General features: G+C 51.2%; 1 protein-coding gene and 1 pseudogene across 1 annotated transcript; both read right to left on the minus strand.

Moving 5' to 3' along the window:
• Positions 1 to 411: 411 nt before the first annotated feature.
• Positions 412 to 1,154, minus strand: LOC127349027 (scarecrow-like protein 6; annotated as a pseudogene).
• A 2,675-nt stretch (positions 1,155 to 3,829) lies between these two features.
• Positions 3,830 to 6,281, minus strand: LOC127347802 (G-type lectin S-receptor-like serine/threonine-protein kinase At2g19130). Its single transcript, XM_051373951.2, has one exon. It carries the CDS (start codon positions 6,279 to 6,281, stop codon positions 3,903 to 3,905), a length of 2,379 nt encoding a protein of 792 aa, XP_051229911.1. The 3' UTR covers positions 3,830 to 3,902.
• Positions 6,282 to 14,400: the final 8,119 nt, after the last annotated feature.

A 14,400-nucleotide genomic window follows, 5' to 3' on the forward strand; every position in this document is an offset into this window, starting at 1 on the left:
GTCGCGCTTTCCTTTGGTCATTCTTGCGCAACCGCGACTTAATAGCGATACCGCATGACCAAAAGCCCTTTTTCCACCAGTGCTCGCATTTGCGTTGCGAGGGCCACCATGCTAGTTTCACTTAAAAGGACTGCATAGTTAGCTAGCCAGTACCACTTTTGATCCGCTCAACGCTCACCGGAACGCAATAGTTGGAGCTAGGGTTTCATAGAAACCACACTGTTTTCTTTTACTTAACCACAATCATTGGAGACAGCTTTGTCACCGAACTGACAAACAGCAGAGTAAGTTTTGTCTTGCAAATCTCTCGTTTCAAGCAGTTTTGGCAGCGTTTTGTGACACTCTGGCCCACATGACAATCAACATGTAACAAAGTAATAGATGGAACCCGGCGACATGTGAACCCGCGTCAACTCGGGTGTTGATTGGTCCAGCAATCGTGTACAAGATCCACTGCCGCATGTGTGTTATTTCGTATACGAATACATATGTGTGGACCTGCCGAAATGAATGAGCTTGCTGCCGCTACCATTGCAGGCGCAGCGCAGCAGAGCATAAAGTTGCAGCGCACCATGGCAGAGCATGTGTGTGGACCTGCCGAAGTGAATGAACATGCTGGCCTGCACCGGCGTGAACCCGGCAGACTCGAACACGGCTCGCCACGGCCGGCAGCTTCTGCGCCTTATCGACAGACGCGCGGTGGCGCCCGACGACGCACTGCTCGACGGCCGGCTGGACCAGAAACTGGCTGGAAGACGGTGGACTGGAACGCCTGGAACAGGTGCGCAGCGAAGGGGAGCTCCGTGTGGTCGCAGCCGCGGTCGACGACAACGATGACCTTGGCGCCGAGTCGCTTGACGAGGCGGAGGATGGCTGGCATTGCGGCCGCGTGTGCTGCGCCGACGGGGATGTGGACGGCGATGGCCACGAGGTCCGCGAGGTTGAGGGTGTCGATGTTGAAGACGGTGAACTGGAAGAAGACACTGAGGTCAGCGGCGAAGCTGGAGAGGTTCTCGTGGATGAGCTGCACTCCATGATCACACAAGCTCGAGCGGGTGGTACGACGCTGGCGAGACGAATGCGGTGACCTTGAGCGCCGTGGCCGGGCGGAGCTGCACGAGCTCCTGCATGAGAGACGCCTACTGCTCGCCCATGGCGATGTAGAGGTCGAGGACGTCGATGCAGCCGGTGCCGCGGAGGTGGTCGAGCACCGCCTGGACGCAGGTGATGTGCGCGAACTGGAGCACCGGGGACATCTCCGAGAAGGCCTTGGTAGGCGCCGAGCTTGAGGACGACGTCGTACGGCGTGGACGCCGGTGTCGCGGGGGCCTCTCTGGTGGGGGAGAGCGCAAGGCGCCTCTGCCCACAGCTGCTCCTCTCCCGGGCCGCCCCCCTAGCTCGCCCGACCGCGTCCTGTTGCAGCGGCGACAGACATCCTGACACATCGCAGCGACACAGCGATGGCAAGCACCTGGCACATCACAGCCGGGCAACACTACATACGACGGACGGGACATAATCAGCCGGCTGGGCGCTGAGCCACTGGGCGAGAGGAGAATCGTGGGAGACAACGGTGCGGATGGCCACCGGCGGTGCCGCAGAGGCACCATGAGAGCGGACGGGGAGCAGGCGAATAGCATGTACTCCCGAGCTTGTGGAAATTTCAATCCTGCACCGCGAAGGCACCTTTGGGAGAGGACGAGGAGTAGACGAAGAACAGACGAGGAGCGTGAGCATGCTCTAGTCTAGCACCTCCGGCGAGCCCGCGGTGGACCTTACATGCAGCAGCGGCCTGGTTCACAGTCTCGCCTGGTTCATGTCGGCAGCTGCACGGAGCACCGCATACGCCATGAACCTGTCCGGGATCTCGCTGCACACCGCACGATCGCTGGGGCTGGAAGAGGAATAGAGGAAGGCGGCGCCGACCGGAGACGAGAGGGGCGCTGTGGCGGAGCAATTCTTTCCCAACGAGATCGCTCTCCAGTTCCCCACGTGATTGTATTGATTACGGGTCCACCCTGTGGTATTCTCATTCGTATTTGAGCTGTATGAAAAAAAGATCTGTTTCTCCCGTATGCCCCACAATCTACCTGGACCAATAGAAGAGGGATTTCCGCCGGGTGCAGATGCCGCCCGGTTCAACCATGTGTTTTCTCGCAGCAGACTTCTTACTTTCTGGACCTTAAAAATATGGATAAAGTGCAATGTATACATGATTTTGAGGTGTGAAACTGGCTCCGGCAGAACAAACACCATAAAACTAGCCCTTAAATAATGTGGGACACCGCAGAATAGAATTTCAGCATGAGCCTTAGTATCTACCGTGGCTGAATCAGTTGGTATCACCTATATGGCAACATGGTGAATTTACCTCACCCATCACAAGCATCGCTACGTCGGCGATCACGAGGTCAGACATTACCATGGCACCGCGGTTCACGCCGGTCACAAGCCTCACGACGTCGTCGTACACCACATAACACCGCCGGTCACAAGCATCACCACGTCGCCGACCATGAAGACAAACATCACCTTGTCGCCGCCGGTGACAAGCATCACCATGTCGCCATACACCACCATGACACCGCCGTTCATGCTAGTCACAAGCATCACCATGTCGTCCGGGACGTCGCCGAACACCACTATGACACCGCCCTGCACGCCGGTCACAAGCATCACCATGTCGCCGAAAACCACCATGACACCACCGGTCACACCGGTCACAAGCATCACCACGTCGCCGAAAACCACCATGACACCACCGGTCACACCGGTCACAAGCATCACCACGTCGCCGTTCATGTTAGCCGGATAACACCATGCCGCTGCGGTCACGCCGGCATATCACGACGGCGCGCGGACATAACACCATGCCGCCACCGACGACGAGGATGGCCACCATGGATTATCACCGCTCAGTTCTCACCTATCATCACCACGTCCATGTCTATGAAGATGGCAAGTAAGAAGTTGAGCAAGAGTATCCAAAATATACTCTCACACACGTACGAATTACAATATACTAGTGAATCATTTATCTATCCTGTCTAGGTCCACATAAACAAAAACCTTTCAACATGACAGACATGCGGAATGGTGAGTGAACCTACTTCTCAAAGGAAATTTCAAACGGTTGAAAGTTTGCGACAAATTTGGCAAAATTCGCTCAAAAATTCATACACGAAATTGACGATTTACGACTAACGAAACTCGAAACCAATTGTTAGAATAGATTCATATCATCGACAAAAAATCTTTTTCATATACAACATTTTGATTCGGGGTATGTTTGTGTTGATTTGAATAGAGGGTGTGTAGTTTAAGGGAGAGTGAGCGGAAACTCCTCCACATAGGAAGGTTGCATCCATGAAGCTCACGAGTGAAGAGAAAGGGACGGACCCGGTAGAAACGGCCGATTTGGGGTTCTCCCTAGGCTTGGCCCGATGGTGCTTTTAGAAACGGTTCGTGTAAGAACGCGGAGGAGCCCAGATAAACAAACGTCGGAAATTGCTACCCGATGCGAGCCAAGAGGTTTCTAGACTACCAAGTTGATCTGAGATTGACGAACTCACCATGAACACCTTGTTTTCGATGGGAAAGTCTCCCCCTGTTTTGTCTTAGGTGTAATGGTTTTTGGCACAACGATTAAGGGGCATTTTCGAAAGGCTAAAATCTTCAAAGTTTGTCCCTCATCAATCACTCATTAGTCTCACAACTAAGGCTCCGCGAATTCCATGTAAAAAAAAAGGCTCCGCGAATTCCTGTCCACTGCACGTCCTGACCAGCACACGCCACCACGCCCTGTAAACTCGTCATGCTTCCCGCTCCTTGCATTTCGCTGTTGGTTTGGCCGCTGCTAGTGCTAGGTCATCCGTCATCGTCCATTGATGATTGATCCCTCTTCAGAGCGTGCGCGAATCCTCCGCACAGAAGAGTTCGAGGTGTCTCGGCACGGGGGCAGCGCCCACCCTGAGCGACCCTTCCAGAACCTGCACCACCTGCCCCATGGTCGGCCTCAGCGCCTCGCTCGGCTGTATGCACCAGCACGCGGCGTTGCACGCCCGGCTCAGCTCCTCCATGTCCGCGGCCCCCGCCAACCTCTCGTCCAAGATCGCCAGAAACTGCCCCTCGCTGACCTTGGTCGCGGCCCAGAGCGGGAAGTACCCCACGCCGCGCCCGCCGGCGTCCCGGTTCCTCCGCCCGGAGACGAGCTCCAGCAGCGTCATGCCGTAGCTGTACACGTCCGCCTTGGACGTGACAGGCAGGCCCAGGACCCACTCCGGCGCCAGGTACCCCACCGTGCCCCGCGCCGTGGTGAGAGCGGCGCTGAACTCCCGCCCGATGAGCTTGGCCATGCCGAAGTCGGCCACCCTGGCGCAGAAGGCCGCGTCGAGGAGTATGTTCTCCGGCTTCACGTCGCAGTGCACGATGCGCTCCTGGCACTGCTCGTGGAGGTAGGCGAGCCCCCGGGCGATGCCGGCCATGATCCCGAACCTGGTGCCCCAGTCCAGCATCCCGAAACTCGGGCCCGACATGGCGGACGCCAGGGAGCCATTGGGCATGTAGTCGTAGACCAGCAGCCGCTCGCGCGCCGTGGCGCAGAACCCGCGGAGGCGCACGAGGTTGACGTGGTGGATCCTGCCCAGCGTCCTCACCTCCGCACGGAACTGCTTCTCCCCCTGCGCCGATCCTCCCAGCTCGAGCCTCTTGACGGCTACGGCGGTGCGGTCGCGGAGCTTCCCCTTGTACACGGAGCCAAAGCTGCCCATCCCCAGCTTCTCGGAGAAGTTCTTCGTGCACCGCACTAGATAGCGGTGGCTGAACACCAGGAGTGAGCCGTCAAGCCACACAGTTTGCGCGCCACGTCGCCTCCTCCAGGCAACGACGGAGAACAAGCAGCACGGGATGGTCAGAAAAGCTAATGCAGATGCGACCAGGATGGCATCGCGATCAATTGTTGACAGGCCGCCATGGTTGCTATTGGCAGCAAGGTCGGCGGCGGCGACCCGGAGGAACAGAGTAGAACCGGCGTCGTCGCCGTCGGTAAGCTGCTGAATGTTCCTCAGACCACCAGCCCACACCAAGCAACCGCCCTCGTACGCGTATGCTGTGCACGAGCAGTTTCTCAAGCACGCCGACGCACAATCCCCGGCGCTACCTCCAGCATCAGTGTCCGTGATGTACCTGCTCGGCAGCTTGACATTTTGCACCGGAAGGAACCCATCGGTGGACGCTGAGTCGTTGCTGCAGTGCAAGCTCGTCTTCCTCGCGCAGCCGCCGCTCCAATCCCCCGGCGGCGTGGCGTCGAACGCCGGCAAGCACCGGCAGTACCGCGAGCTGGCCGCGTCGCACAGACCGAAGGCCCCGCACACGGAGTACACGTCGCACGGCGACGTGGGAGTCGCGAAGTGAAGCAGCCACTGCCCGCCGGACTTGCTGGACCAGTCGTACATGGTGTACTGCCCGTTCGGGCTCATCACCATCCTCGACAGGGTAGACGGGTCGGCGACCTCGAAGGAGAAGCTGACTTCCTCGTCGTTGTTGACCAAGATATACCTGTACCTGGCCGATATGCCCATCTCCGGCACGGACGCGAAGCGCTGCCCGTCCCAGGCGCCGGAGTAGTAGTACACGGTCGTGCCGTTCCACAGGAAGGTGTACTGGCCGGACTCGCCGAACGGGTCGACGCGGTCCGTGTACCATCCCGTGGAGGGGTCGGCGGCGCTCCTCCATGACACGAGCGCCTGGTACGCGCCGGTGCGCTTGTTCAGCCCCACCCGGCCGCCCGGCACGAGCGTGTCGGTCGGGTGATCGAAGCTCTGCCATATGAACTGCTGCGAGGAGTTGCCGCGCAGAACGAGGTTCCCGGTGTCGAGGAGCACCGCCACGACGGGCCCGACTGATGGGCGCGCGTAGCTGGAGTTGGTCGACGACCAGATTGGCTTCTTGGTCTGATTCCCGTTTTGTAGGAGGAGGAGGTTGCCGTCTGGAGCTACCGTCAGCTCTGCTGACGATTGGTCGGAGACCGGGAGGTCTCTGTTCATCACCCAGATGACCGTTTGCACCGGGATTTGCTTGTACCATATGCCGACGTAGTAGCTGGAGTCACCGTTGCCGGTCGGGGAGAAGAACCCCAGCTCAAACTTGCCTCCTTCCGAGATCAGAGTCCGGTTCCCGGCGAGAAATTCTCCTATGGAGAGCGTGTCGGCTGCCGCGGCGGCGGCGGAGAAGCTCAGCCAATCTAGCAAAAGGAGCAGACTGAGTTTGTGCCAAAAAATCATCCCCGGCTACTGTTGCTCAAAGAAAATGGCTAGAACCGTGGGTGTTAACATTCGGATCCTGAATCGCACCAATTAGTATCTGTAAGAATTGTATCTGTACGTGGTGAGTCTGGATCCGGGAGAATCTTCCAAACGCAGTGAATGGACACGGTGCATGGTCGTATCTGGGGTACACACAAGATGACCAACGACCAGCCACATTACATAGACCAGCTCTTCTTTGGTTGGCCTAGCTAGCTAGTACTCGAACTCCATGCTTCGTGGGGTCAAAAACATGTTCTTCTATGTTTCTATCGCATGGACTATCTCAGGAATTCCTTTGTCAAATGTGTTTTTTTCTTCTTCGATAAAGGACACTTTACTACTTAAAATGTTTAAGCATTACTTTCGTCTATGCATAACTAAGATGCACACAGCTGCTTCACATCAAAAAGTGCAAATACAAAACTCGACGACGCGCCTGTTTCTATGGCACCGGTTAAAGAAGATTTCAACATGTTGGCTAGCATTCTTGTGGGATTCGGTTAAATCATGGGGTTGTCTACAAATGTGCAAAAGAGGCAAGCGGTGGCAATTAGATGCTCTATGTTCAACCTTAAGGATATTATGCAAGGGAGGTTTCCCTATCCACTGCTGCACCTTCCCCATCAAGTATTTGGGGCTGCCACTTTCAACTACGAGCCTCAAAACTATGGAACTATTGATGTGCAGCCTCTTGTTGACAAAGTGGGTGGGTGGGGGGGGGGGGGGGGGGCAAGCTTGTTCCTTGGCTCGGGAAGCATATCACGCGTCGTTAGGGGCACACTTGTGAGATTATTCATTACCTCTCAAGCTATCTACCACATCACACCTCTTGCCATCCCTCTCGGCATCTTGCAATCCATCAACAAGCTTGAAAGGACCTTCTTTTCGGCAGCGGCGGACAAAGTCTCTGAAGGTAAATGCAAGGTCAATTGGAAAGTGGTTTGTAGGCCTAAGGATAAAGGTGGACTGGGCATTATCGACCTTGACAAATTCGCTCGGGCGTTGCGCCTTCGTTGGCCTTGGCTTCTTTGGAAAGATGCCTCCAAGGCGTGGATTGGTAATGACCACCCTTGCGACGAGGCGGATAGGGCAAGCTTGTTCCTTGGCTCGGGAAGCATATCACGACGGCCGTTAGGGGCACAATTTTGAGATCAGTCATTACCTCTCAAGCTATCTACAAGCTTGTTCCTTGCCTCAGGAAGCATATCACGACGGCCGTTAGGGGCACACTTGTGAGATTATTCATTACCTCTCAAGCTATCTACCACATCACGCCTCTTGCCATCCCTCTCGGCACCTTGCAATCCATCAACAAGCTTGAAAGGGCCTTCTTTTGGGCGGTGGTGGACAAAGTCTCCGAAGGTAAATGCAAGGTCAATCAGAAAGTGGTTTGTAGGCCTAAGGATAAAGGTGGGTTGGGCATCATCGACCTTGACAAATTCGCTAGGGCGTTGCGCCTTCGTTGGCCTTGGCTTCTTTGGAAAGACGCCTCCAAGGCGTGGATTGGTAATGACCACCCTTGCGACGAGGCGGATATGGATTTCTTCTATGCGACGACCAGTACATTACCATTGGTGATGGGCGGATTGCTAATTATTGGCACACACCTTGGCTTCATGGGTTAAATTGTTAAAGCCCAAAGACATAACCCCATCCATTTTCGCAATCTCAACTAGGAAAAACTTCACCATCAATAAAGGGCTCACCGGTGGCTTTAAGATCTCCAAAATCAATTCCTCCATGGGTCTCACAACAACACACATCATCCAATTCATTGAGCTTTGGTCAAAAGTCTGTGAGGTGCACCTTGTTAAGGATGTCCCAGATAACTTCACATCGAAATTTACAACCTCGGGGGAATACACGCAGGCATCGGCTTACAAAGCTCAATTTGAGGGGATGACTCGCTCTTACATGCCGGAGGCGGTTTGGAAGAATTTGGCCCCTCCCAAGTGCAAACTGTTTGCATGGCTTATTGTACAAAACAGCGTGTGGACGGCCGATCGTCTTCAAAAACGCGCGGGGGGGGGGGGGGGGGGGTGGCCAAATTGCGGGCTTTGCTAACTTTGCAAGCGCGAAGACGAAACGGAGGCTCGTCTCCTCTTCAAATCTCGTTACACCCTTTGGGTTTGGATCATGGTCGTCGCATGGCTCGGGCTTGTCTCGGTTGACACTTCAAGGTGGTCCGAGTGACAACGTTGAGGATTGGTGGGAATCCGTCATATAAAACAATGGCGCTTGTAGAAAATCGTTTGTCTCCCTCATCATGCTCACCTCTTGGGAGATATGAAACGAGCTAAACGTGAGGATTTTTCGTCATGTCTCCACCATGCCTACTATGGCGATGCAAAAAAACAAGAATGAGGCGGCTCTTTGGAGCATGGTGGGCGCAAAACACTTAGGATCAATTATGCCGGGAGAGTAGGCTTTTGTATTCATGAGCGTATTTCTCGTTTGAAATCGCACTTTGCAAAACTCCTTCTTAGAGCATCTCCAACAGGCGCACTAAATTTCGGCGCGTTAAGTGTCGCTTCTACCGCGCTAAACGTATAGCGCACATTGCGCTGAATTTCCCCCCGCCAGATGCTCTAGTTTTTGAAAGGAATACGGTAGGGGAATCCCCTAAAGTGATTTTGTTTTTTAAATAATAAGAACCCAAATTCGTGTCCTTGGGGACTTGAACCTGGGTGGCTGGGTTGTACACCCACTTCCCTAACCAAGTGAGCTAGGCTCACTTCTTCCGGATGCTCTATTATACAGCGCATGTTCGAGCGCTACAAAAGTTCCTCCGCCGGGCGCTCCATTATGCAGCACGCAGCGCGGCACAAACAACAATCACACACAACTATGCATCAAAGAAGATCAAACAAACTTCATAAATTCACAAATAAAATGTACCATACAAATACAACAAATTGTTCACAACAAATACAACAAGTACATCAAATTGTTCACACCAAATACAACAAGTTTAGGGATCAACATATAACAATACAACATATTTTTGAGACAATACAACATATAGTTTTCAAACAAATACAACAAGTATGCAACTATTATTTTCCATGCCAATTTCATCATTCTTCCATGAGATCTTTTTGGAGCTCATCATGTGTGTCTTTGGAGCGAATGGCATGGTACGAGGCAATGAACCGGGTAATCCTATGTGCAGACCTCCTCATTTACACGGGAATCCCCATCAACTCGTGGTATGATCCACAACTTTCCCACGATCATCCTCTATAATCATGTTATGCATGATGACACAAGCGGTCATGATATACCAAAGGCACTCTTGGTCCCAAAATCTAGCCGACCCCCTCACAATGGCAAATTAAGCTTGCAAAATCCCAAATGCTCTCTCTACATATTTCCTAGCCGCCCTTTGTGCATTGTGGAATTGGGTTTGCTTCTTACCTCGTGGTTGAATAACCGGCTTCACAAATGTTTGCCACCTTGGATATATGTCGTCGGCGAGGAAGTAGCCATAGTTGTTCTTGTGGCCATTTGCTTTAAACTCCACCAATGAACCTTCCCGCATTGCAAGTCTTGTCATTACTGGTGATCGTTGAAGAACATTGATGTCATTGCAAGACCTGGGCATTCCAAAAAATGCATGCCATATCCAAGTCTCATGATCGGCCACCGCTTCAAGGACTATAGTGGCATCCTTCTTGTACCCTTTGAATTGTCCATGCCATTCCGCTGGACAATTCTTCCAACTCCAATGCATACAATCAATGGAGCCAAGCATACCTGGAAATCCCCTGTCGGCGTTGAACTCCAAAAGTCTTGCCGTGTCTTCAACATTGGGGGCTCTCAAGTATGTGGATCCGAAAAAATTCACAATTGCCACGACACAGCGCTTCACACACAAGATAGAAATGCTCTCTCCCATGGCCAAATGATCATCAATTAGATCCGTTGGTATACCATATACCAACATACGCAAGGCGGCGGTCACCTTCTGATATGTGCTATGACCAAGTTCTCCGGCGGCATTTCTCCTTTGCTCAAAGAACTGATCATACTTGGTCACCTCCGTTGCGATGTGCTTGAAGAAGTCGATGCTCATCCAAAAATGCCGCCGAAAATAGCTTTTGGTAAATATCGGATTCTCATTGAAATACGATCGCATCAACTTCTCATGCCCTTCAATCCTTTCTCTCCATAACTTCTGTCTACCGAACACCGATCCACCTATTTTTGGCTTCTTGACGGCGCGATATGCTAATAGTAAGGATATGTTCTTCTTCCTCTTGGTCGTACTCGTCATCTGATGAATCGTATGATGAACTCTACAAACATACATATGAAATGACTTCACTACAACTAGCTAGTAGAAAAAGAAATCGAAAAAAATATGGCGGCCGACCGGCGGAGGCGCATACCTTGCGAGCAAATTGGCGAGCTTCTTGGTTGCGTCATGTTGACAGTAGGATCAAAGACGACGACATGGAGACGGCGGCGCAGGGTATGGAGAGGAGAAGGCACGGGCGAGGCGGGGAGAAGCGCCGGCATTGAGCCCATCGGTGGCGACGACGCCCAGTAGGTACAGCGCGGCGGAGCGGCCGGTACTGCCGACACGAGGCACGAGCGAGGTGGATATATGGCGCGACGGCGAGCAACGGCGGGGCCGGTGAAGGAATCGACCGGAGGCAGCGGAATTTCGCGGCAGCGGCGCGCACTGCTTGCGCGTAGTTGACGTGGGAGTTTGGATTGCAACGGCGCCAAAAAGTAGCTTCCTTGTGACGGTAAAGCACTCGTCCGTTGGGAACCCCAAGAGGAAGGTATGATGAGTACAACAGCAAGTTTTCCCTCAGTAAGAAACCAAGGTTTATCGAACCAGTAGGAGTCAAGGAACACGTGAAGGTTGTTGGTGGCGGAGTGTAGTGCGGCGCAACACCAGGGATTCCGGCGCCAACGTGGAACCTGCACAACACAATCAAAATACTTTGCCCCAACTTAACAGTGAGGTTGTCAATCTCACCGGCTTGCTGTAAACAAAGGATTAAATGTATGGTGTGGAAAATGATGTTTGTATGCGAAAAACAGTAGAGAACAATGTTTGCAGTAGATTGTATTCAGAAGTAAAAGAATTGGACTGGGGTCCACAGTTCACTAGTGGTGTCTCTCCAATAAGAAATAGCATGTTGGGTGAACAAATTACAGTTGGGCAATTGACAAATAAAGAGAGCATAACAATGCACATACATATCATGATGAGTAGAGTGAGATTCAATCGGGCATTACGACAAAGTACATAGACCGCTATCCAGCATGCATCTATGCCTAAAAAGTCCACCTTCGGGTTAGCATCCGCACCCCTTCCAGTATTAAGTTGCAAACAACAGACAATTGCATTAAATATGGTGCGTAATGTAATCAACACAAATATCCTTAGACAAAGCATCGATGTTTTATCCCTAGTGACAACAGCACATCCACAACCTTAGAACTTTCTCACACTTGTCCTGCATTTAATGGAGGCATGAACCCACTATCGAGCATAAATACTCCCTCTTGGAGTCACAAGTATCAACTTGGCCAGAGCCTCTACTAGCAACGGAGAGCATGCAAGATCATAAACAACACATATATGATAGATTGATAATCAACTTGACATAGTATTCCATATTCATCGGATCCCAACAAACACAACATGTAGCATTACAAATAGATGATCTTGATCATGATAGGCAGCTCACAAGATCTAACATGATAGCACAAGAGGAGAAGACAACCATCTAGCTACTGCTATGGACCCATAGTCCAGGGGTGAACTACTCACACATCAGTCCGGAGGCGATCATGGTGATGAAGAGTCCTCCGGGAGATGATTCCCCTCTCCGGCAGGGTGCCGGAGGCGATCTCCTGAATCCCCCGAGATGGGATTGGCGACGGCATCTCTGGAAGGTTTTCCGTATCGTGGCTCTCGGTACAGGGGTTTTCGCGACGAAGGCTATAAGTAGGTGGAAGGGCAGGGTTGGAGGGCTGATGAGGGGGCCACACCATAGGGCGGCGCGGGCCCCCCTTTGGCCGCGCGGCCCTATGGTGGCGGCGCCTCGTCGCCCCACTTCGTATCCCCTTCGGTCTTCTGCAAGCTTCGTGAAAAAATAAGACCCTGGGCGTTGATTTCGTCCAATTCCGAGAATATTTCCTTTGTAGGATTTCTGAAACCAAAAACAGCAGAAAACAAAGAATCGGCTCTTCGGCATCTCGTCAATAGGTTAGTGCCGGAAAATGCATAATAATGACATAAAGTGTGTATAAAACATGTGAGTATCATCATAAAAGTAGCATGGAACATAACAAATTATAGATACGTTTGAGACGTATCAAGCATCCCCAAGCTTAGTTCCTACTCGCCCTCGAGTAGGTAAACGATAACAAGGGTAATTTCTGAAGTGACATGCTATCATAATCTTGATCAATACTATTGTAAAGCATATGAGATGAATGAAGTGATTCGAAGCAATGGTAAAGACAATGAATAAACAACTGAATCATATAGCAAAGACTTTTCATGAATAGTACTTTCAAGACAAGCATCAATAAGACTTGCATAGGAGTTAACTCATAAAGCAATAGATTCTTAGTAGAAAGTTTTGAAGCAACACAAAGGAAGATATAAGTTTCAGCAGTTGCTTTCAACTTCAACATGTTTATCTCATGGATAATTGTCAACACAAAGTAATATGTTGAATGCAAATAAGCAAGTATGTAGGAATCAGTGCACACGGTTGACACAAGTGTTTGCTTCTAAGATAGAAAGAAGTAGGTAAACTGACTCAACATAAAAGTAAAAGAAAGGCCCTTCGCAGAGGGAAGCATGGATTGTTATATTTGTGCTAGAGCTTTTATTTTGAAAACATAGAAATAATTTTGTCAACGGTAGTAATAATTCATATGTGTTATGCATAAGACATCTTATAAGTTGCAAGCCTCATGCATAGTATACCAATAGTGCCCGCACCTTGTCCTAATTAGCTTGGATTTATATGGATTATCATTGCATAACATATGTTTCAACCAAGTGTCACAAAGGGGTACCTCTATGCCGCCTGTACAAAGGTCTAAGGAGAAAGTTCGCATTGGATTTCTCGCTTTTGATTATTCTCAACTTAGACATCCATACCGGGACAACATAGACAACAGATAATGGACTCCTCTTTAATGCATAAGCATTCAACAACAGATAATATTCTCATATGAGATTGAGGATTGTTGTCCAAACTGAAACTTCCACCATGGATCATGGCTTTAGTTAGCGGTCCAATGTTCTTCTCTAACAATATGCATACTCAAACAATTTGATCATGATAAATCACCCTTACTTCAGACAAGACGAACATGCATAGCAACTCACATGATATTCAACAAAGGTGAAATAGTTGATGGCGTCCCCAGGAACATGGTTATCGCTCAACAAGCAACTTATAAGAAATAAGATACATAAGCGACATATTCAATACCACAATAGTTTTTAAGCTATTTTTCCCATGAGCTATATATTGCAAAGACAAAGAATGGAATTTTAAAGGTAGCTGATACGTCCAAAACGTATCTACTTTCCCGAACACTTTTGCTATTGTTTTGCCTCTAATTTGTGTATTTTGGATGCAACTAACACGGACTAACGCTGTTTTCAGTAGAACTGCTCTGGTGTCTCGTTTTTGTGCAGAAATCCAACTTTCAGGAAAATCCTCGGAATTTATGCAGAGGGCCCTATTTTCCCAGAACACTGACGGAGCCAGAAGGACAAGTCAGGTGGAGGCCCGAGGGCCCCACACCAAAGGGCGGCGCGGCCCAGGGGGGGCCCGCGCGGCCATGTGGTGTGGCCCCCTCGGTCGGCCCCTGACGCCCTCCTTCGGACTACATATTGCATTCGACCTAAAAACGCACGGAGAGAAGTCGAAGTCGCCAGAAACCCTCCAGAACGCCGCCACATCGCGAAACGCCGTCTCGGGAGCCAGAAGTCTCTGTTCTGGCACTCCGCCGGGACGGGGAATTGGAGGAGATCATCGCCGCCATCACCACCGATGCCTCTCCATCAACCAGCAATGTTTCCCCCATCCATGTGTGAGTAATTCCC

The sequence above is a fragment of the Lolium perenne genome, chromosome 4, assembly GCF_019359855.2.
Source record: "Lolium perenne isolate Kyuss_39 chromosome 4, Kyuss_2.0, whole genome shotgun sequence".
Taxonomy (NCBI): domain Eukaryota; kingdom Viridiplantae; phylum Streptophyta; class Magnoliopsida; order Poales; family Poaceae; genus Lolium; species Lolium perenne.

What these genes read in the sequence shown, in the direction of transcription:
- LOC127347802 (XM_051373951.2), bottom strand. Translation starts at nt 6,281, where the DNA reads ATGATTTTTTGGCACAAACTCAGTCTGCTCCTTTTGCTAGATTGGCTG.